General features: G+C 46.7%; 1 protein-coding gene across 1 annotated transcript; it reads left to right on the top strand.

The window, feature by feature from the left end:
* Positions 1 to 13,681: 13,681 nt before the first annotated feature.
* Positions 13,682 to 24,243, top strand: RHOG (ras homolog family member G). The gene is made up of 2 exons (XM_089513176.1): positions 13,682 to 14,214; positions 20,831 to 24,243. Exon 2 carries the CDS (start codon positions 20,870 to 20,872, stop codon positions 21,443 to 21,445), a length of 576 nt encoding a protein of 191 aa, XP_089369302.1. The 5' UTR covers positions 13,682 to 14,214; positions 20,831 to 20,869; the 3' UTR covers positions 21,446 to 24,243.
* Positions 24,244 to 24,299: the final 56 nt, after the last annotated feature.

A 24,299-nucleotide genomic window follows, 5' to 3' on the forward strand; every position in this document is an offset into this window, starting at 1 on the left:
AAGAAGGACTTCCTGGCGGTTAGACCTGTTCGACCGTGGAAGACGCTGATGGAGTCCCCTTCTTTGGAGGTTTTTAAACAGAATCTGGATGGCCATTTGTCACAGGGAGGGCTTTGGTGGTGTCTTCCTGCATGGCAGAAGGGGGCTGGATTGCATGACATCTTGGGGTCTCTTCCAACGCTGCGATTCTAGAATCAAAGGAGAGTCCACCATCTTCTGAGGCAGTTATGACTCTGATCTTGCTTACCTTCCAAAACAGATGAGACTGAAGGTGTGCTTGGGGTAGTGGGATAGTGTGTGGCACCCTTGTGTTGCCTTTGACCACAGCGGTGGGCCCACAGAGGACCTGTCTCCAGGATTGGTGCTGGGAGGACAGTGGTGGCTGAGCATCTCCAAGCCCCATGGCCATTAAACCCAGGTTCCATCAGGCTCCATCACAGATCTGGAACTCTTCAAGGTCCACAACAAAGGCAGGACCCCCACCTGTAAAAGGTGTGCACAGGCTGACAGTCCCACTCACTCAGCTGTCCCCCTCCCCAAAATGACACCCATCTCTGGCTCCATGTTTTGGCCCTGAGTCCCAGCCCTTTGCTGCTGTGCATCAAGAGGACAGATGTTTTGTTCTCCGCTCTAGAGAGTTGGAAGAGACTCCAAGGGCCATACAGTGCAACTCCCTTCTGCCATGCAGGAACTCTCAATCAAAGTGTACCAGAAAGATGGCCACCCAGCCTCTGTTTAAAGACCTCCAAGGAAGGAGACTCCACTGGCCTTGGGGTGGCCAACTCAACTTGCCTTGGGCAACCAGCAGAGCTTCCCTTCCCTCATCTTGGTGGGAAGTCCTGACTGAGAGGAGAGTGAAGGAATCGAGGGCATGCTTATCAAATTTGCAGATGACACCAAACTAGGAGGAATAGCTAATGCTCCAGAGGACAGGATCAAATTTCAAAATGACCTGAATAGACTTGAAAGCTGGGCCAAAACTAACAAAATGAAATTCAACACGGAGAAATGTAAGGTACTCCACTTAGGTATTAAAAAATGAAACGCATAGATATAGGATGGGGGACACCTGGCTTAAGGAGACTTCTACATGTGAAAGGGATCTAGGAGTCCTAGTAGACCACAAGTTGAATTTCATTTTGACTATAAGCCGTTCATTCTGAATTTTGATCAGAAGGCAGGTGAGTGGGTTTCCAGAGCCGGTGATGTTTTCACAGAGAGAGCCATTGCCGGGTGAACTAGTTTGAAGCCCACCCTCTGTGTGTGAATGTATGTGAAGACACACGCAACTAAAGATGTGGCACGTTTGGGTGTGCAACGCTGGTACCCTGGTGAAATCAAACTCCTTTACCCAAAAAGACTCTGATGCTGAATGTAAAGTTCAAAAAGGGGGAAGTTTAATTTAAAGAACAAAAGTAAAGAGTTTTCTCCTCCCCAGCTCTAGATAACTTGAAATAAGTTATCTGCTTTGGTCAGGCCCCACCTGGAATATTGTGTCCAGTTCTGGGCACCACAATTCAAAAAGGATGTTGAAAAACTAGAACGTGTCCAAAGGAGGGCAAGTAAAATGGTGAAAGGTCTAGAAACCATGTCCTATGAGGAACGGCTTAAGGAGCTGGGGATGTTTATCCTGGAGAAGAGAAAGTTAAGAGGTGATATGATAGCTCTGTTTAAATATTTGAAGGAGTGTCATATTGAGGAGGGAGCAAGCTTGTTTTCTGCTTTTTCAGAGAATAGGACACAATAGAGCAATGGATGCAAGCTCCAGGAAAAGAGATTCCACCTCAACATTAGGAGGAACTTCCTGAGTAAGGGCTGTTTGGCAGTGGAACACACTTCCTCGGAGTATAGTGGAGTCTCCTTCCTTAGAGGTCTTTAAACAGAGGCTGGATGACCATCTGCTGGGGATGCTTTGACTGAGAGTTCCTGCATGGCAGGGGGTTGGACTGGATGGCCCTTGCGGTCTCTTCCAACTCTATTATTCTATGATTCTATGATTCTATGATAAAAGATGCTTTACAGTTTGGCTTTCAGCAATCTTCAGGGTGTCATCTCTCTGGGTTTGATCTTGGTTTGATCTCCTCACTCAATGGAGCTGCTGCAGGGTCTTTCAGCTCCTGAATTCTTTGACTTCTTTGTTGTTGGTAACTAAGGCAAGGGAGGAAAATATATTGTTTTTATACTGCATGTTATTTTAATGTTGTAAACCGCCTGGATTGGTTCACCACAGGGCGGTATATAAATAAAATTTATTATTATTATTTTATTATTACAGACCGCCCGTTTGGGGCAGCCTGTATCTGGCCCTTTCCCCGCCGGATCAGGGCCTCAGCTGCCACAGCAGCAGCTTCTGAGGCCCCAATCCACTGCTTTCCAGGCCGTGGGGAAGTGGCAAAAGGCCGCTTCCCCGCACCCTGGAAAGGGGTGTCCTTGGGGCTTCATGCCCAAGGACACCCGATGGAGGCGGGGAGGAGGAGAAAGGGGCTGCTCAGCCCCTTTCTGCCTTGCGTCGCTGGCGCAGCCGTCTAAAGGCTGCGCCAGCGATGCAAATCCTAGAAGGAGCTCCATTTTGGAACTCCTTCCAGGGCTGCAAAAATGGTGCCCCAGGCGCCCTCGCGCAGCATGAGGACGTCACGTCCGCACCGCCCCGTTTGGATGTGGCACATTTGTGACGTCCTAATGGCGGCACCCATCTAGAATGGGCATCGCCATTTTGTACATACCGTGTACGAACTAGGGTTGGGGGCGTCTGGAAGAGACACCCCCGGGCAACCCTAGTACGTACATGGTACGTACTTTAGGCGCATGTGTAACGTGCCTAATTTGGCTAACTTGATCCTGGTAACTAAATTGGCTAACGTGTAAGAAATGCCCTTTCCGTCTGTCTGGGCCTGTTTGCCACCAAAAGGCAGCTCTCTGCAAGCTCAGCAAAGACTGCCTCAAACTAAAAGCCTCCAGCTGCAACGGAGCTTGCTGGGAAGGGGCAAACCAAACCTGGGAAAATGCAGGGGATCCTACAGCTCTCCCACGACTAATACAGTGAACATTTCCGACACTAAAACATACTATGGCCTGATCTAATATGAAAGAAAATGCAGGGGGAGATTCAAACAGTCCTGGCTGGACATCATAATGTGTGTCTGCCACACCTGGATAACTCAGGTTGCAGTAACAGTCCAATAACTCATACAAGGCTCTCCATTAAGGAACTGCAAACAAAGCTCTGTTCATTGCAGTTGCTATCCACTGGTAGTTAGCATGAACTCTGTGTATCTGATGATACTTCTGTCCTGCATCAGAAAATAGATGGATTGGGGATTTTGCCCCCTTCCAAGTCAGGTCCTCTGTCTTTCCAATAGGCAAACCCAGCCATTTCCATATAATTGCTGGCTTTGCATAACAAATATGAAGGGAGGACGATGTGCTCTGTCCTGAAAGCTCTCTCTTTCTCTCTCTCTCTCTCTCTCTCTCTCTCTCTCTGTGTGTGTGTGTGTGTGTGTGTGTGTGTGTGAAGAGGGGATGGGTGTTTTCACATGTGTGAATATGGTGTGTCTGACTCTGACCAGACAGGCAAAGCTAGCAAGGAGGAATCTCCTGTCTTCAATTTGCATGTGTTTATGTGTGTGCATGCATGCATATGTGCCTTAAGTTGCCTGTCAGCTTATGGCAACCCCATGAATTTTTTCATAGGATTCTCTTAGAGAAGTGTCAGAACAGAAAACAGAGAAACAGAGTGGTTCCCAATTGAGAAAGGGGTCAGACAAGGCTGCATCCTCTCACCTTGTCTGTTCAACTTATATGCAGAACGTATTATAAGGAAAGCAGGCTTGGACACAGAAGAAGGAGGACTGAAAACAGGAGGAAGGAATATCAACAATCTGAGATACACAGATGACACCATACTACTAACCGACCGGAACACCTAGGAAGATGAAAGAAGAAAGTGCAAAGGCAGCCTTGCAGTTAAACTTAAAGAAAACCAAAATAATGACCATGGAGAATTTACAACAGTTCAACCTTGACAATGAAGAAATAGAAATAGTAAAAGGATTCCCCTCCCTGGGATCAATCATTGATAGAAATGGGGACTGCACCCAGGAAATCAGAAGAAGATTAAGAATGGGAAGAATGGCTATGAAGGAATTAGAAAAGATCCTAAAATGCAAGGATATACAACTGAGCACAAAGGTTAGAATCATAAACCATTGTATTCCCTATTATTGCCACGGATGGATGTGAGAGCTGGACAGTTAAGAAAGAAGATAGGAAAAATATCCATTCATTCGAGTTTATGTGGGGCTGGAGAAGAGGGCTGAGGATCCCATGGACAGCAGTCAAAAGGACAATGCAAGGGGCCCTAGAGCAGGTCAAGCCAGAAACTTCCCTGGAAGAAGCCAGGATGACCAAAGTGAGGCTGTCATACTTCGGACACATCATGAGAAGGAAGGACTCCTTGGAAAAGACCATAATGCTGGGAACGTTGGAGGAAGGCCACAGGCCAAATGGATGGAGTCTGTTAAGGAGGGCACTATGGGTTTTATGGGGTTACAGGAATTAAGCAAAGCAGGGGAGGACGGGGGGGGGGGGTCTTGGAGATGGCTCATCCAGAGAGTTGCTATGGGTCCAGATCACTCAAGCGCAGTTAACAACAACAACAACAACCAAAGGAATCCTCAGAGGTAGTTTTGCCATTTCCTTCCTCTGAAATACAGCCTCCAGCACCTGGTCTTCACAGGCAGGCAGTCTCCCATCCTGGTACTAAGCAGGGCTGACCCTACTTAGCTTCCAAGATCAGGAGGGACCTGGTGCCTTGAGGGTATTTAGACTAGCCATCAGTCTGTCTACAACTCCCTTTGTCTTCCTGGGGAATTTGAAGGGTAGCACCCTAGGAATGGAAATTATTCACTTGCTTTATTCTTGATTTGCTCATTTTTACAACATCATTAAGAAGGGAGATGAGTGCTGTGTAGCTCAGAAGCTTATGGGTGGCTGTCTTGTGCAAGGAAGCAGCACTTAGCCTGAGCACTTCTCTATGTGCATCTCTCTCTCTCTCTCTCTGTCCAAAGCTTTAATGAACAAAGGGCAATTATTCTGGAATTTGGCAAAGGAAGCAAAGCCTAGCTGGAAACAGAACATGCCATGCAAATATGCGCTGGAGGCAAAGATGGCAGGAAGGGGACTGTCTGGCCCTGGAGGGGATTTGTGTGCCAAGTCTAGGAAGGCCTTTGGGATGTGGCCACCTGGACGGAGCATCAGTGGCCACTGAAATATTGGGCACAGGAAGAGTCTGGCTGGGGGAGACCCAGCTCCTTAAAGACCCAACTGGGGATAAACTTGGGTCCTATCCCAAAGAGCTTGCAATAGAATCCTAGAGTTGGAAGAGACCCCAAGGGCCCTGATCCAGTCCAACCCCCTTCTTCTGCCATGCAGGAACTCTCAGTCAAAGCATCCCCAGCAGATGGTCATCTAGCCTCTGTTTAAAGACCTCTAAGGAAGGAGACTCCACTATACTCCGAGGAAGGAGTGTGTCCCACTGTCGGACAGCCCTTACTCAGGAAGTTCCTCCTAATGTTGAGGTGGAATCTCTTTTCCTGGAGCTTGCATCCATTGCTCTATTGTGTCCTATTCTCTGGAACAGCAGAAAACAAGCTTGCTCTCTCCTCAATATGACACCCCTTCAAATATTTAAACAGGGCTCTCCTATCACCTCCTAACTTTCTCTTCTCCAGGCTAAACATCCCCAGCTCCCTAAGGCGTTCCTCATAGGACTTCATGGTTTCCAGACCCTTCACCATTTTAGTCCCCCTCCTTTGGACACATGGCTCCAAATTGTCAACGTCCTTCTTGAATTGTGGTGCAACCACAGCATTGCAATATGCTATGCCAGCTGGCAAGGGGCTTATGGAAGCTGCAGTCCAGAGGTGCAGCTGGCCGAGGATGTCCGGATGCCCAGGGTGACCAGAAAGCCTCCTCTTTTTTTCCAGGAACATGTCCTACATACATTTCAACCTTCTGTCCCGGAGGAATTTCACAATGTCCTACATTTTGAGCATGGCTAAGAAGCATAAATTTATATTTACATGAGTAGGGTCTTTTTAAAAGCTTTTATTTAAAGTGGCTACATTTTGCGGTGCCTCGTCCACCTTTGAAGTGATGCCATCTGGTCACCCTGGTAGTGCATCATGTCCACCTCCAGGTCAGGGCCCTTGTGGTCTTTGCACCCACTTAGACTCTGGCCTTTCCCAGCAAAAGTGGGCCTTGGGTTCCTCCCTCCTCAGGGCCAGGAAGCTGGGCACGGCCGGAGGAAACCTCCGCAGCAGCAGCAGGAAGAGCCACTTCCCTCTTTTTCTGGAGGATGGGCAGCAGTGAGCGCACTTTGCCTGGCAAGCCAAGGCAGGGCATGGAAACGTCCCTTTCCCCACAAGACTACAGTCTCCACACTGAAGATGTGATATTTGTATGACTGGAACAAAAGTTCTCCAGCACAACTCTGTGCTCAACTTCTGGCAGAATTGTGCTGGAGGACCTAGAGATTCCTAGAGAGGAAGTATTAATGAAAACCTCAAATAATCAAATCTGCCAAAGTCAAAGATGCAAATGTGGAGAGCCAACTCTATTTTAATGAAATTGTAAACTGTTCTGGTAGCTTTTTAGTGGTATTCTTGGTTTGTTAATGATGTGAGCTCCCTTGGGTCCCATATTGGGTGAAATGTCAGATACACATTTGTCATATTAATTATATTAAGGACACTTCTAGGAGCTCAAACTACTGGGAAAGACTCCTCCGATGCAACATTAGAGGCTCTTTCTTCTGGACCAGATTTTAAAAAAAATCGCACACACAATTTCTCTGAGTCACAAACTTCCTGGGAACAAAGAAACGCTGCCACTCCTCGCTGCGTTGTGCAACTGCGGTCAGGAAGTGTTGTGCTCTGCTGCTGAGCAACCTGAACTGTTGTCGCAATGCACAACCTGCCATGGCTACCTGGCAGCTACTGGCACAAAGGAAAACGTTCTCTGCCCTTTGGGAAGAGACTGGCAAGGGTTTGGTGGCACCTGGGGCAGGATGATGTGGGTCACAGATTTATTAGTCACAGAAAGTCAACATGGGTTTCAGAGAAAGAAGTCATGCCAGACAAATCTAATCTCTTTCTTTGATAAAATTACTAGCTTGGTAGATGAAGGGAATGCTGTGGATATAGTAGATCTTGATTTCAGTAAGGCCTTTGACAAGGTTTCCCATGACATTCTTGCAAACAAGCTTGTAAAATGTGGGCTAGACAAGGTAACTGTTACATGGATTTGTCATTGGCTGACCAGCTGAACCCAAAGGATGGTTGGCAATGGCTCCTTTTCTTCATCCTGGAGAGAAGTGACCAGTGGAGTGTCCAGTGGTCCTCTGTCCTGGGCTCAATGCTATTCAACATCTTTATCAATGACTTGGAGGACAGAATAGGGAGAATAGAGGGGTCTTTCAAGGTTGTCCAGTGGAACACACTTTCTTGCAGTACAGTGGGATCTCCTTCCTTGGAGGTCTTTAAACAGGGGCTGGATGGCCATCTGTCGGGGATGTTTTGATTGAGATTTCCTGCATGGCTGAAGGGGGGCAGACTGGAGGACCCTTGGGGTCTCTTCCAATGCTAGGATTCTATGATTGGAAAACTTACTTTTTTGGGGACTAGCACTCCCAGAATCCTCCTTATGTGAGCTGTCTTGGCAGAAGAAAAATGTTATCTGGAAGAGACTGCTGGCCTGTGTTGACCAGAGAGTTGCACTGGAGGACCTGGATATTCCTAGAGAGGTCTTTTCTCAGGTAGAAAGAATAGTGGTTTTCCATTTGTGGTATTTCCACATTCACAGGGGTCCTTTAACCCTAACCTCTGAACACTATTCTCTCCAGGTCCTCCAGGGCAACTCTGCCAGATGTTGATCACAGAATCATGCTGGAGGACTAAAAGGCCTATAGAAGTATTTTTTCTAGGAACATCTAGGTTCTCCAGCGCAACTTTATGGTCAACTTCTGGCAGAGTTGCGCTGGAGGACTTAGAGGTTCCTAGAGAGGACATAATAATCAAAACCACAAATAATCAAGGCTGCAAAAGTCAAAGCCGCAATTGCGGAGGGCCAACTGGAGATAGATTTAGTTCTATCTATTCTCAACTTCTATTGAGGTTTAGTCCTTCCATCCATTCCTGCAGCCTGATTTCCTTGCCCTCCAGAACGCCAACCTAAATCTCGATCTCGGTTCCTTCTCCCCATCTTTTTTGCACATTGGACAGCAAGACATGGACTTTAGGCTGCTGCTGTTCACTGAGTTTTGGAGAGCAAAATCCCTTATAAATTAATGGGAGGGGATGGGGATGCCATTTTGATCCCTGCCCCCCATCCCTCCCAGGCACCAAAATGTCTTGGTCGGTCCCAGACTCACTAGCTTCCTGTTTAGATTCTTGCCAAATACTCTGTGCGATTCCTTTTTTTCTTGAGCGCCGAAGTCAGTCCCACCCATATCCTTGCCTCTTTCCACTGCAGTCGGACGTGGGACTTCAAGGGATTCTGGCTTTTGAGAAGACTGGAGGTCGTTCTCTCTCTTTCTTTGCCTTTGGATCATAGAGTCCTAGAGCTGGAAGAGTTCCCAAGGGCCATCCACTCCAACCCGCTTCTGCCATGCAGGAACTCACAATAAGGGCACTCCTGAGCAATGTCCATAGGAGTGCCTTATAGCCCAGAGGAGAGGATCACAATTCAAAATGACCTGAATAGATTAGAAAGATGGGCCAAAACTAACAAAGGCCCAGTATATACAGGTGCTTTGTGGCATGGCAGTGGCGATATTAGGGTTCCGGAGCATGCAGCAACCACATGCTCCCGAACCCTAATATGTACAGGCGCCGGCATCATGGCGGCCTCCCATCCATACGGGGGCCACCATGATGCTGCCACTGCTGCCATGCAATGGCCAGGCATTGCTGGCAAGAAGTGGCATCATGGCGGTGCCCCTTCCTGCTTCTGGTGTCGCATAAAAGAAGCAGCTCTAGGCAGCTGTTTTTTTGTGGCGCACCTGTGCTGCAGCAGCATGGGGATGCTCCAGCACAGACACGAGGCTTACAGGGGCGGCACGGAGCCTCCCGTCTGTACTGCCCCAAAATGAAATTCAATAGGGGAAAATGTAAAGTACTGCACTTGGGGCGGAAAAATGAAATACATAGATATAGGATTATGGGGGACACCTGGCTTTAGGACACTTATACGTGTGAAAGGGATCTAAGTCCTAGAAGACCACAAGTTGAACATGAGTCAACAGTGTGATGTGGCAGCTAAAAAGGCCAACGCAATTTTAGGCTGCATCAAGAGAAGTATAGTGTCTAGATAAAGCAGTGGTTCCCAACCTGTGGGTCGGGACCCCTTTGGGGGTCGAATGACCCTTTCATGGGGGTCGCCTAAGACCATTGGAAAACATCTATTTAATTACAGTTATGAAGTAGCAATGAAAATAATTTCATGGGTTTGGGTCACAACAACATGAGGAACTGTATTAAAGGGTCGCGGCATTAGGAAGGTTGGGAACCACTGAGATAAAGGGAAGTAATAGTGTAAGTCTATTCTGCTCTGGTCAGTCCTCACCGGGAATAACCCTGGGTCCAGTTCTGGGAACCAAAAAGGAAGTTGAGAAACTGGAGCCATGTGCCCAAAGGAGGGCAACCAAAATGGTGAAAGGTCTGGAAACCATAAAGCCCTATGAGGAATGCCTTAGAGAGCTGGGTATGTTTAGCCTGGAAAAGAGAAGGTTAAGAGGTGATATGATAGCCCTGTTTAAACATTTGAAGGGTTGTCATACTGAGGATGGAGCAGCTTGTTTTCTGCTGCTCCAGAGAATAGGACCCAATGGAGCAATGGAAGCAAGTTACAGGAAAAGAGATTCCAGCTCAACATTAGGAGGAACTTTCTAACATCAAGAGCTGTTCAACAGTGGAACACACTCTTTGGGAGATTTTGGTGGAGTCTTCTTCCTTGGAGGTCTTTATACAGAGGCTGGATGGTCATTGGTTACAGGGGATGCTTTAATGGTATCTTCCTGCATGGCAGAAGGGGGCTGGACTGGATGGTCCTTGGGTCTCTTCCAACTCACTGATTCCACAAATCTTCTGGAACAGAAACAGCAGAATAAATTGCCTTGGAGGGAGGTGGAATCTCTGTCTTTAGAGATTTTTAAACAGAGACGTCTCAGATGGTGCTTGGATTGTGTTTTCCTGCTTGGCAGGGGTTAGACTGGATGGCCCTTGGGGTCTCTTCCAACTCTAGGATGCTATGATTCTAAGTCTTATCATCTTTTCCAATGAGTCATCATGTCACCACAGGATGCCTCTGAAGTACAGTCATCTTAGCTTAGTCATTTGGGCTTCCATGGAGAATTTGGACATAATTAGCTCTCAGACACATTTACTTATGTGCTAGCCATTGACTTCAGCTTATGACGATCCTCCGAATGAGAGACCATCAAGCCACCCTGTTATCCCCAGCCTTGCCCAGGTCTTGCAAACTCAGCAGAAGTGTGGCTTCTTTGATGGAGCCATCGCTTACCTTCCTCTTTTCCTGCTGCCGTCCACTTTACCCAGCAGCACTATCACCTTTTCTAATGAGTCATCCTGTTTCATGTTGCGTCCAAAGGACTTGATGGTCTTTTGGTCCCACTGACCTCTTGGACCTCTTGGGAGGACACAATGTACTAGCCCAGAAGAGGGAGCAGGGACTGTGTGTGCGTGTGTGTGTGTGTGTGTGTGAGAGAGAGAGAGAGAGAGAGAGAGAGAGATTTGTGCATTTGTGCACACCTATGAAGGCAATCTGAACAAGCCATTTATCAGACTGGCATTGGGAGTTGCTGGCAGTCCAAGTCCTATCAACCCCAGCCAACAAGGGAGTTGTAGTCCAGGAACATTTGTAGTATAGTTCCTTCATGATGCATCCGCGATCAGAATCCAAAACAACCTTAATAGATTAGAAAGATGGCCCAAAACTAACAAAATGAACTTCAGCAGGGAGAAATGTAAGGTACGGCACTTAGGCAGAAAAAATGAAATGCATAGTTATAGGATGGGGGATACCTGGCTTGACAATAGCACATGTCAAAGGGATCTAGGAGTCGTAGTAAACCACAAGTTGAACATGAGTCAACAGTGTGATGCGGCAGCTAGAAAAACAAATACAATTCGCTATATTGCATCAATAGAACTATAGTGCCCAGATCAAGGGAAGTAATAGTGCCACTCTATTCTGCTTTGCTCAGGCCTCACCTGGAATATTGTGTCCAGTTCTGGCCACCACAATTTAAAAAGGATGTTGAAAAACTGGAGCCATGTGTCCAAAGGAGGGCGACTAAAAAGGTGAAGGGTCTGGAAACCATGAAACCCTACAAGGAATGCCTTAGGGAGCTGGGCATGTTTAGCCTGGAGAAGAGAAGGTTAAGAGGTGATATGATAGCCCTGTTTAAATACTTAAAGGGATGTCACATTGAGGAGGGAGCAAGCTTGTTTTCTGCTGCGCCAGAGACTAGAACACAGAACAATGGATGCAAGCTCCAGGAAAAGAGATTCCAGCTCAATATTAGGAGGAACCTCCTGACTGCAAGGAACGCATTCCCTTGGAGTGTAGTGGAAGGTTTTTAAACAGAGTCTGGATGTTTTTAAACAGAGTCTGGATGTCCTTCTGTCCCAGGGAGGACTTGGATGGTGTCTTCCTGCATGGCAGAATAGGGTCAGATTGGATGGCCCTTGTGGGCTATTCCAGCTTTAGGATTCTACAATTCTACATCCAAAGTACCATAGCCGCAGGTTGGCCATTTGGTTTCTAGGGAGAAGAGGGACCTGGTCTGCCCTTGGACTCCTTCCCTGGTCTTTTTGCTGGTCTTTTTCCCTGGTCTTTTTGCTGGTCTCTAAGCCTGGAGCTGTGACTAAGAGTCAGGCTGAGGCCTGAGCAGGGCTAAATATACATTTGCAGGCAGCTGTTGTGTTGACCAAGGCAGGCTCTTCCTCCCCACCCATCCTCTGGCCGCCTCCGGCTGTGGCTGCCTTTTCTTTGTGAGAGTTGTGGGCTGGGGGCTCCTCATAGCCCTCCAGGGGTCTCCAGGGGTCTGTGGTCACTTTGGAGAAGGAGGCCATGGGGGCCAGATGGGAAGGTGAGCTGGAGCTCAGTTGGAGCAACCCCAGGACGGTTTTGTTTGCAACAAGGGGGTGGGAAAGAAAGCCTGTCGTGGTGGAAGTGGTGGGATGATCTGAACATATATTTTTTAAAGCCAGATTAGTTGTTAGAATCATAGAAGAGTTGGAAGAGACCCAAGAAGGGCCCTGATCCAGTCCAACCCCCTTCTTCTGCCATGCAGGAACTCTCAATCAAAGCATCCCCATTGGCAGATGGCCATCCAGCCTCTGCTTCAAGACCTCCAAGGAGGGAGACTCTACACTCTCCAAGGCAGCATCTTTCATCATGGAACAGCTCTTCCCTTCAGGAGGTTCTTCCTCATGTTGAGCTGGAATCTCTTTTCCTGGAGCTTTCAACCATTGCTCCATTGTGTCCTATTCTCTGGAGCAGCAGAAAACAAGCTTGCTCCAAACCTATCATGGTCATTTGGCCGTTTTTCTGTCTTTTCTGTCTTGTTTACCCCAATGCCAAGCTTCTGCCTGGAAATGCTTTAACAGGGGATTTCTGCACCGGTGGGAAGAGATGGGAATGGATGGCCCTTGGGGACCCCTTCCAGGGTGACAGTTCTACCTCTTCCCCTTCTTCTTCCCCTTAGAATCATAGAATTATAGAGTTGGAAGGGACCTCAAGGGCCTTCCAGTCCAACCCCCTTCTTCGGCCATGCAGGAACTCTCCATCAACGCATCCCTGACAGATGGCCATCCAGCCTCTGCTTAAAGACAGCCTCCAAAGAAGGAGTCTCCATCTCAATCAGAGGGAGTGTGTTCCACTGTCAAACAGCTCTTGCTGTGAGCAATTACATAACAGAACATGATTTCTTTAAATAGAGATGACCATGTGTCAATGGGGATGTTTTGATTGAGAGTTCCTGCATGGCAGAAAGGAGTTGAACTGGCTCTTGTTGACTCCTCCAACTGTATGATTCTATGGTGATTGGGAAAGGCTTGGGCGATTCTAACTTTGTGCTCGGTTGTGTATTTGTACTCTTTCAGATCATTTCTGACTTATGGGAGCCCTAAGGCAACCCTATTACAGGGCCTTTATTAGCAAGGGCTTTGCTCACTGGGACTTTGCTTTTCACTTCCTCTGAGGCTGAGAGAGTGGGACTTATCCAAGGCCGCCCAGTGGGTTTCCGTGGGTGAGTGAAACCCTATTAGTCCAACTCTCTCAACCCCAAACCCACACTTCTCCCTTCGCTGTCTTCTTCTTGGCTGGAGGGGATTTGCAAGCAGCCCTTAACGGTGCATGGCAAGAGAAGCGTCTGGAGGAATTCCCCGGCTGTCTTCCTTCCCTCTTTGCCTTCCTTGCAAGGAGGGTTTTGCAGTTTCTGACACGGTGGATGGAAACGTCCTCCTCCTTTCCTTCCTCTTCCTCTTTCGCGCTCCTCTTTGCATGCCCAGCCCTTTTGTATTTAACTCTCAAGCCTTCTTTTATAAGGCGACCACAAATTCATTGCGTCGAAAGAGTGTTTTGTCGCCTCTGCAGCGAAGTTGTGCTCTTCGTGAGAAGTAACGCTTTTTAGAAACGGTCAAGAAATGTGAAGTCGAAGGCTTTCATGGCAGACGGCATCCATAGTTTCTTGTAGGTTTTCAGGCAAAACGTGGCCCTGTTCTAGAAGGGTTTCTTCCTGACGTTTTGCCGGCAGCATCTGTGGCTTTGGCATCTTCAGAGAATTGCAGAAACGGCTCAAGGTTCAAGCGGACAGCTTTGTGTTGAAAGGCAAGACAACCTTTTAAAAGAGTGAAACATATCCCAAATTGTGGCGTCTTTTCCCTTGTGGCCCAAGGGCTCTCCACTTGGAAGAGTAGTATTTCCTGACTGAGTCTCTCTTGTCATTCCTGGAAGCCTAGTTGTGCCTCTCTTTTGAGATCATGGTTTCGGAAGGACCGCCGCTGACCCCAGAGTTCCTCAATTCAGGCCGGTGTTTTCTGTGCAGTTCAAGAAGAAGCCAAAGAGGAAGCAAAGGGGGAGAAGGGAGAGGCAGCCGCCGCCGCTGCTAGCTTTGCAAGCGCCAGGAGAGATGTGAGTACTTACTCTGTTCTTAGGTTATGAGTCCATAAACCTCTCGGGGATTCGTGTCGGTTGGCTTTCGGGATACAAAATTCTTCCAGATCGCTGGGCTTTTAAAAAGAGCGCTCTATGGCAAATGTCCTGAACTGACAACAAGTCTCCGTCTGAAATCTGTCCATTGTGCTTCAACGGTGTTTTCCTGCGCGGCAGAATGGGGTTCGATTGGGGTAATTGGGGGTCTCTTCCAACCCTCTTGATGCCGCAAAATTAAAACGCTTCTCTATCATCAGATAGATGATAGAACATGATAGAACATGATAGAAGATGAAGACTTAGAGAGAAGGCATGGCAAATTATTACTTTAGATGATAAGCGCCGCTAGGCTAAGACTTGCGACCCTTTGGAAAACTGAGCAATTTAAAGCCTGTTCTCAGAAATGGGTCAAAGAATAAATAAGCAGAGACAGAAAAGATGAAGGAACCTCTGGACTCCAAGAGATCGTCATGAAAAAGTTGCTGATTGTTATATGATTTATATGATTATTTTTATTAGGACGGAGAATAGGACAAGGAGCGGATATCATTTAAAGACTAGCTATTGGGACGACTTTAGGAAGTAAACTAAGTACAGTATAATACGGATTATGATATATGTATATATAACATACGGAATGTGATATGAACTAGAGAAGATAATCCTGTTTTTATTAGATTATGGGAAATTTTGTTGGAATAATTTTTGAGCGAAAATATAAATAACTAATGAGAAGAAATAAAATGTTTGGAGATTATCTGTCCGTGACGATAGATTGCTTATTAAGAAGGGACAGAAGGCTATCGAATAATAATAATAATAATAATTAATTACCTATAGAGTCAAATAATGTAAAATAGAAAGTTTACAATATAGTATAGGATTTACAGATTTGAAACAGATGTAAGGAAGTACTAGAATAATATGTACATCTATCTATCTATCTATCTATCTATCTATCTATCTGTATATGTGTGTGTGTGTGTGTGTGTGTGTGTGTGTGTGTATAATTTTATAAGTAGAGTTATTAGAGAATAAGGAGAATGCCTTTCAATTTTGGAGCTTACTGTGTTTCTGTGTTCTTTCTTTTATTAATAATAAGACTTAATAAAAGTTATTTACAAAAAGAAAATGGTGACTCTGCACTAAAATTTAAAAAATACCAGAATTCCATACATAAATTAATGGAATAATAATAATAATAATAATAATAATAATGTTATTTCTTACCTGCCTCTCCTCGCGGCTCAAGGTGGGTTACAACACAGTTAAAACACGGTTGTACATATAACACACATATTAAGTTGCATCTCTATGCAATATTTATAGTCACATAAATAAATAAATACTTATAGGAATAAAGGAGTTTTGCAGTTGGATCCGGTCATGAAATATCTAAGTAATGTGTGGGGAGGAATGTCAGTTATTGAAAGGGAAAAAAGGACAGTGAGAGTCGTATCCACAAACACCAAACATAGTTAGAACGGGAAGAAATGAAGGAACACCGCGCATGAAACAATTGGAAAACAACCTTCAAAAAGATTGTATGCTTATTTTATTGTTATATGTTATGGATGCTTCTTATTGCTTCTGGAGATCAGGAGTTTATCCCGTGAATATCCCTGAAAAATCATGTAATTACGCGAAACGATTTCACATGACATCACACAAAACCCACAATTAAAGTGGTTACAAAGAAGCATTAACACACATCGTTTTACTTTTGGGATTACAGCAACAATGCACTTCCGAATTCGATATCACCTTATTTGTGCAATTGCATGTGATAATCATTTGTGAAATTACATTTTCACTTTATTTGCAGGATGCTTTAAATGCATTATTATTATTATTATTATTATTATTATTTTCTTATCTCCCGCCTTTCTCCCAATAGAGAGACTCAATCTCTCTTTAATGCCAATATTAGCCCCAGTGTGATAAACTCCTATGACATTATGCCGTGTTTATCCATTTGAAAAAAAGAAATTAAAATGGTTCCGTCACCCGATTTATTTAATGGGACAAATGCCTCCCTTTTTTAAAAAATGTGTTTAAAGTGCCTCTTTGCATGGCAATAAAAAAAGGGGGGGGGGTCTTATGGAGCGGCCAAAAATGTGTGAGCGATTGCAGTCTCACTTGTTTGGGTTTGGCAGCAGTTTGTCGGTTGTTGTCACTTCCACTTCTTCGTTTTTGGTGTACCCTTTCTTTCTTTTTTGAAATTGACATTGGAGACACACTTAGGGATTTTTTCTTTGGGGGAGTGTGGTTTTCTGGCATGTTTTGGGCAGGTACAATAATCCCCCACCCCTTCCTCTTAGGTCTCTGCCCCTTTCTTTATCCCCATCGGTCGTTCCATCCATCCTCTTCGTCCCAACAAGAGCAGATCCACTGAATTAATTATCGAATGGAGATAATTCATCAATATCAATATCAAATGGGGATAATGATTCAGTGGGCCTCCTCTAGCTGGGGTTACCAGTGCATTTTAGGCTTCTGTGGGTAGATACATAGAATCACATAGACCCCAAAAAGGGCCATCCAGTCCAACCCCATTCTGCCATGCAGGAACTCACAATCAAGCTACACTTGTTGTCAGTTTTGGGGGATGATGACCCTTCTTTCCAGATGAGCCACCTGCCCAGTTCTGTGCCACTCGCAGGGCCAAGGCACCTGCCCTGAAGCCTGTCCATCCCTCCCAGGTCTCCATCATAGGCCACAAACTCAGCAGAGGCTTGTGACTGGGAGCTTGCTGGTGAATCATGCGCAGCCCCCAACATCTCGGCTCAGTTCTTTGCATGGTTCCCCATCAGCCGGCTTCCTCTCTTCCCCTGAAAAAGGCACTCTCTGGCTAAAAGAGGGATAAGACGGAGGGTGTCCTGTCCCATCTGGCAGGCTGTGGCTTTGTACCACCCCAAATCAGGACAAACTGGCATCTACCCTGGAAGACAAAACTGGCCAAACCCAAAGGGTGCTCAACAATGGCTCTTTTTCAGCCTGGAGAGAAGTGACCAGTGGGGTGTCCAGTGGGGCTCTGTCCTGGGCCCAGGGCTATTCAACATCTTTATCAATGACTTGGAGGACAAAATTGGTGCTATACTTTTCAAATTTTCACATGACACCAAATTAGGAGGAATAGCTAATATTTCAGAGGACAGGACCAAGATTCAACATGACCTGAATGTATTAGAAAGCTGGGTCAGAGCTAACAAAATGAACTTCAACAGGGAGAAATGTAAGGTACTGTATTCAGTGAAAAAAATGAAAAGCATAGATATAGGATGTGGGACATCTGGCTTAAGGAGACTTATACACGTGAAAGGGATTTAGGAGCCCTAGTAGAACACAAGTTGAACATGAGTCAAGAATGTGATGTGGCAGCTAAAGAGGCCAATGCGATTCTAGGCTACATCAAGTTAGGAAGGATCTGTTTAGGGGAATTTTAATTAGCTCAAATATAGCCGAGAGGTGGCCCTAAGAATACCACGTGCCGGAATCAGGTCCCAACAATGTATTCCAGAGGTTGCCAGCAAGCCCCAAGAGAAAGAGATGCTGATACCAACTAGGTACAATTAAAAGGTGACGTTTATTAAAGCACAGGGAAAACCACACAGCAAAAGGGGAGCATACACACACACACACTCAGTGCTATAGCAGAGGGATGGGTGAGTTTGGGAGATAGGTTTGAGAAAGAGAGGCACCACTAGGGAGTACTACCTTAGAAGTCTTCTCCGGGAAGTCTGATGAAGCTTGGATGGACAGTGGATCACAGCCGCGGAGCGCGGGGGAAGAGGGCCGCGGGAGCAAAGAGCAGAGTTCAGTCTGGCGTGGACCAGCTTGCAACCCTAGCACTAGCACAAGGAGGGTCCAAAACCCCAGGGTTTTTATAGGGCGAAACGTATCCAGAGGCTATGGGGACTTGCTAGACAAAGGTGTTGATTGGGCTTTGTTAAGCCAAGAGCAGGTAATGTGTTGCACAGTGCATTTAGGTCTGGACACAATTCGGAGGGGCATCCGACTTGATTCCTGAGTGGCTAAGCTGATCACTGGCTCATCAGGTGTGAAGCCAAGTCTATTGTCTTCCTTGGGCAGCAGAGGCGGTTCTGGTTTGGCAACTTCCTGCAGTTAATGTCCAATTCTATCTTTTCCTGGAGCTCTGCCTTTGCAAGGGGAGCTGCCTACGTGGGTCTCCTCCTCGCCTTTGGCTTAATGGCAGGTCCTCTATCGGGTCAGTCAGGGTCATAGCACAGACCGCATGCTCCCACAAGTTTATTAAAACCAAACTTGATAACAATCAATAAAAGTATAGTGTCTCTAGATCAAAGGAAGTAATAGTGCCACTCTATTCTGCTCTGGTCAGGCCTCACCTGGAATACTGTGTCCAGTTCTGGGCACCACAATTCAAAAAGGACATTGAGAAACTGGAGCCATGTGTCCAAAAGAGGGCAACTAAAATGGTGAAGGGTCCGGAAACCATGAAGCCCTATGAGGAATAACTTAGGGAGCTGGGGATGTTTAGCCTGTAAAAAGAAGGTTAAGAGGTGATATGATAGCCCTTGTTTATTTGAAGGGATGTCACATTGAGGAGGGAGCAAGCTTGTTTTCTGCTGCGCCAGAGACTAGAACACAGAACAATGGATGCAAGCTCCAGGAAAAGAGATTCCAGCTCAATATTAGGAGGAACCTCCTGACTGCAAGGAACGCATTCCCTTGGAGTGTAGTGGAAGGTTTTTAAACAGAGTCTGGATGTTTTTAAACAGAGTCTGGATGTCCTTCTGTCCCAGGGAGGACTTGGATGGTGTCTTCCTGCATGGCAGAATAGGGTCCCTGACAGATGGCCATCCAGCCTCTGTTTAAAGACCTCTAAGGAAGGAGACTCTATCACCCTCCGAGGGAGTGCGTTCCACTGTCGAACAGCCCTTACTGTCAGGAAGTTCCTCCTAATGTTGAGGTGGAATCTCTTTTCCTGTAGCTTGCATCCATTGTTCCGGGTCCTGTTCTCTGGAGCAGCAGAAAACAAGCTTGCTCCCTCCTCAATATGACATCCTTTCAAATATTTAAACAGGGCTATCATATCACCTCTTAACCTTCTTTTCTCCAGGCTAAACATCCCCAGCTCCCTGAGTCGTTCCTCATAGGGCTTCATGGTTTCCAGACCCTTCACCATTTTTGTCGCCCTCCTTTGGACACGCTCCAGTTTCTCAATGTCTTTTCTGAATTGTGGTGCCCAGAACTGGACACAATATTCTAGGTGGGGCCTGACCAAAGCAGAATACAGTGGCACTAATACTTCTCTTGATCTAGACACTATACTTCTATTGATGCAGCCTAAAATAGCATTGGCCTTTTTAGCTGCCGCATCACACTGTTGACTCATGTTCAACTTGTGGTCTACTTGGACTCCTAGATCCCTTTCACACGTAGTTTCATTCAGCCAGGTGTCCCCCATAATCCTATATCTGTGCATTTTATTTTTCCGCCCCAAGTGCAATACCTTACATTTCTCTGTGTTGAATTTCATTTTGTTAGCTTTGGCCCAGCTTTCTAGTCTATTCAGGTCATTTTGAATCTTGATCCTGTCCTCAGGAGTATTATCTATTCCCCCTAATTTGGTGTCATCTGCAAATTTGATAAGTATGCTCCCAATTCTGTCATCCAGGTCATTGATAAAGATGTTGAATAGCACTGGGCCCAGGACAGAGCCCTGTGGGACCCCACTGGTCACTTCTCTCCAGGATGAAAAGGAGCCATTGTTGAGCACCCTTTGGCTTCGGCCGGTCAGCCAATTACAGATCCATTTAACAGTTCCTTTGTCTAGCCCACATTTTACAAGCTTGTTTGCAAGAATGTCATGGGAAACCTTGTCAAAGGCCTTACTGAAATCAAGATCTACTATATCCACAGCATTCCCTTCATCTACCAAAATGGTCATTTTATCAAAGAAAGAGATTAGATTTGTCTGGCATGACTTGTTTCTCTGAAACCCATGTTGACTTTTTGTGATTATGGCATTGCCTTCTAGATGTTCACAGACTCTCTGTTTAATGATCTGCTCCAGAATCTTTCCTAGAACTGATGTCAGACTGACTGGACGATAATTGTTGGGATCCTCTTTTTCCCCCTTTTTGAAGATGGGGACAACGTTTGCCCTCCTCCAGTCTGCTGGGATCTCTCCTGTTTTGCATTCAGACTTTGGTGCTCAGCTATAGGTCTTTGCTCTTCAGTATCTTTTCTTTCATAGCTGCCCTTCCCATTCCCAGCCCTCTTCTTCTTTCTTGACTGCAGTCTCCATTCTGGTCAGTGTTTGATCCTAGATATGGGAATTCCTCAAATATTTCAATTTCCTCATTGTCCAGATTGAATCTGTATTTCTTCTGCGGTCATTATTTTTATGTTCAGCATCAGAACTGCCTTTGCACTTTCCTCTTTGACCTTCCTTATTAACTGTTCCAATTCCTGAATGTCTTCTGGTAATATTATGGTGTCATTGTCCGCATTATCTTAGGTTGTTAATGTTGCTTCCTCCTATAAAGATAAGTAGCTGAAAGTCTTCTCTCTCTCTCTCTCTCTCTCTCTCACTGCTTCCCTCTTCCAGACGCCTGAAACGGGTGCAAGAGACGGGGCGCCTGCGGAGATGCAGAGCATCAAGTGTGTGGTGGTGGGCGACGGGGCGGTGGGCAAGACCTGCCTCCTGATCTGCTACACAACCAACGCCTTCCCCAACGAGTACATCCCCACTGTCTTCGACAACTACAGTGCCCAGAACACGGTGGACGGACGGACGATCAACCTGAACCTGTGGGACACGGCTGGCCAGGAGGAGTACGACCGCCTCCGGACCCTCTCCTACCCACAGACCAACGTCTTCATCATCTGCTTCTCCATCGCCAGCCCTTCCTCCTACGAGAACGTCAAGCACAAGTGGTACCCGGAGGTCTGCCACCACTGTCCAGACGTGCCCATCCTCCTCGTGGGCACCAAGAAGGACCTTCGGAGCAACCCGGAGGCCGTGAAGAAGCTGAAGGAGCAGAACCAGCTGCCTGTCACCCCGCAGCAAGGGGCGGCTCTGTCCAAGCAGATCCACGCGGTCAAGTACATGGAGTGCTCGGCCCTCAACCAGGAAGGCATCAAGGACGTCTTCACCGAGGCCGTCCGGGCGGTTCTGAACCCGGCTCCAGCCAAACCCAAGAAAGTCTGCGTCCTCTTGTGAAGGAGGGCTATTCCGCTGCTCTCCACAGAACGCTGTTGATCCGGCAGAAGGATTTTGGCCCACGAGGGGCTCAGAAAAGGGTGGATCGCCTCCCTTCACCTTCTGCCTTGTCCGAATCTGGGATCATCCCCACCCCACCTGGCCTTCTCTGTGTCTTCCTCTGCCCAGACTTTGCTCCCTTTTAATTCAGGAATTACCTGGACGCTCAGGGTGTCAACAAAACTGAAAATCAGGAAAAAAATCACTAAGGCACTAATGCAGTTCAGGCTTTTGGTTCGACATCACGTTCCTTTGCTGTAGGAGAGCCAGATGTCCCCATTCCTGTTTGGTTGTCAGAAACTCGTTTCTGCCCCATTCTTCCAACTGAAAGGACATTATTTTATTATTCCAAAATCCATCACTCTTATTATTTGCTAACGTATCCAAGAATTTGGGAAGTTGAAAGGTTTCATGGCCGGCAACCATTGTTTTTTGTGGGTTTTTTGGGCTATGGGGCCATGTTTTAGAAGAGTTTATTCCTGATGTTTTGCCAGCATCTGTGGATGGCATCTTCAGAGAATGGAGAACATGGCCACATAGCCTGAAAAACCCACAAAAAAACTATATCCAAGAAATTGCTCGGCAGACAGGACGCCTCAGGAGAGAGCAAGCAAGGAGAGGAGGCCAAGGAAGGCCAAGCCATCTGCTCCAATGGAGGTTGTCTTCTGGCGTCCAGATGCGGGTCTTGTAGGAGGCTGCCTTGCACTGGGTGGTCAGCAAGGCCCTGGGGCCGGACGGGAAGAGACTGCTCACCGGGCCGGACTGAAATGGCCACCTGTGCAATTCCAGCTTGGAAAGAGACAGCTGCCAACAGCATTGAACTTCGGAAGGCTTTCCTCTTCTCTCCAGGAAGAGCCTTGGTGGACTTGAATTTGCTTTACTGGAGCTCATCGGATGCCAGGGATCCCCTCACGCTCCCACGCTGATCCTTTCAGCCTTTCTCAGAGTAGACCCCTTGCTGCTTCACCCAGAATCCCTCCCTGCCTTATCGATCTGCTGTCATACACAGCAACCTGTTTACATCGCAAGGACCGAGCCTCTGTTTGTGCAGATGTACGTTCAAATCGCCTTCCGATTTATGGAGACCCCACAGATTTTTCATAGGGTCTTCTTAGGCAAAGGAATCCCACTCAGAGATGGTTTTGCCTGTTCCTTCCACTGCTTGCAGAGCCTGGGATTCCTTAGCAGTCTCCCATCCAAACACTAGCCAGGCCTGACTTTGCTTAACACCCATCCTGAGGGGGAATTTGTTGCCTTTAGGGGATTTAGGCTATGTGTGCCTATGTGCCTTCAAGTCACTTGTCGACCTATGGTCTTCAAAAGGTTTCCGTATGCAAGGAAAAAGTCGAAGGTGGTTTTGCCAATTCCCTCTTCTGAAACAGAGCCAACAGCACCTGGCATTCTTCAGTGGTCTCCCACCCAAGGGCTAACCAAGATTGACCCTCCTTAGCTTCCAAGATCAGATGGGACCTGATGATGCCTTTAGGGTATTTAGGGCCGTCAAAGTGTGTATATGTGCCTTCAAGTCACCTGTTTATTTATGGTGAGCCCCTGAATTTCATAGTGTTTTCTTTGGCCAGGAAGCCTCAGAGATGGTTTTGCCAGTTCTTTACTCTGAAAGATGGTTCTGCCTCCAGCATCTAGGATTCCTTGGCCGTCTCCCATCCAAGTACTAACCAGGGCTGACCCTGCTTAGCTTCCATGATCAGACAGAATCTGGTGCCTTTAGGGTAGTTAGGTTATATGTGCTTATGTGCCTTAAAGTCCACACAATCCCATGAATTTTTCATAGGATTTTCTTAGGCAAGGAATCTCACTCAGAGATGGTTTTGGCAGTCCCTTTCTCTGAAATAGAGCCCACAGTACCTGGGTTTCCTTGGCAGCCTCCCACCCAAGTCCTAGCCAGGGCTGACCCTGCTGAGTCGCCAAGGCCAGACAGGACCTGGCGCCTTCAGGGTCTTGAGGCCCACTTGGTCTTAGGGGAAGTCGCTCTTCCTTTCTCAAAGGGCTGTGCAATGCAGCTTTTCCACTTGCAGAGCAGTTCCTCTATTGGAGACGAGGGTTGTTTACAGGGCTCCAAATCCGTTGTCTGCGCAGCTTAGCTTTGTCTTGCTTCACCCCTCTTCTTTCCTACTCTAACTTTTTTGCACTTCTGCAGAGGACATCCAGGCTTTGGTGTCCAGTTGGTAGTATTAAAAAATCATGCATAAAACACCATCTTGCAGAGCAACTCCCTCCACCCCAATGCCGTCCATTGAAACATTGCAACGCTGGCCATAACTTCCTTTCTGGGACCACAAAGAGCATTGCCTGCCTGAGTCCTGGGCCCCAGAAACTTGCACTGAAGTCTGAGAATTTGGGTATCCAGAAGATTCAGGGACGTACTGGCTAGTACTATTGTTTTGGACAATCCCATCTCAGCTTGATCCAACTCTGTCGTTCCTCCGTTTGATTTTCTTAACCACTAACCTGCATCTTTGGTGCTGTAACTTCACATTGTTGGTCAACAAGTTGGGGAAATTTCCTACTTTTGTCTTAACTGGGGGAATTAATCCCAAGATCCAGGGAATGGATGTAGGGAGACAGGAGCCTCCGCGGCTTGTCTTCCATGCTTTGGGGGTGCGGGAAAGAGGAAAGGGGTGGTTGGTGTCCCTCTTTCCCCATATGTGCCTCTACGTTTGCTTCTTTGTGTCACAAAAATGCTTCCTCTCATGTTTTGCCTTGACACCAAGGGACCAAATAAAAGATGAAATCCTCTAGTTTTGGATTCACTTGTACACAGTTCATACAAACAAGTTACACGATGGAGGTTCCC

Source organism: Sceloporus occidentalis, unplaced genomic scaffold (genome assembly GCF_023333645.1).
Source record: "Sceloporus occidentalis isolate IW3139 unplaced genomic scaffold, rSceOcc1.0.p SCAF_2, whole genome shotgun sequence".
Classification (NCBI taxonomy): Eukaryota; Metazoa; Chordata; class Lepidosauria; order Squamata; family Phrynosomatidae; genus Sceloporus; species Sceloporus occidentalis.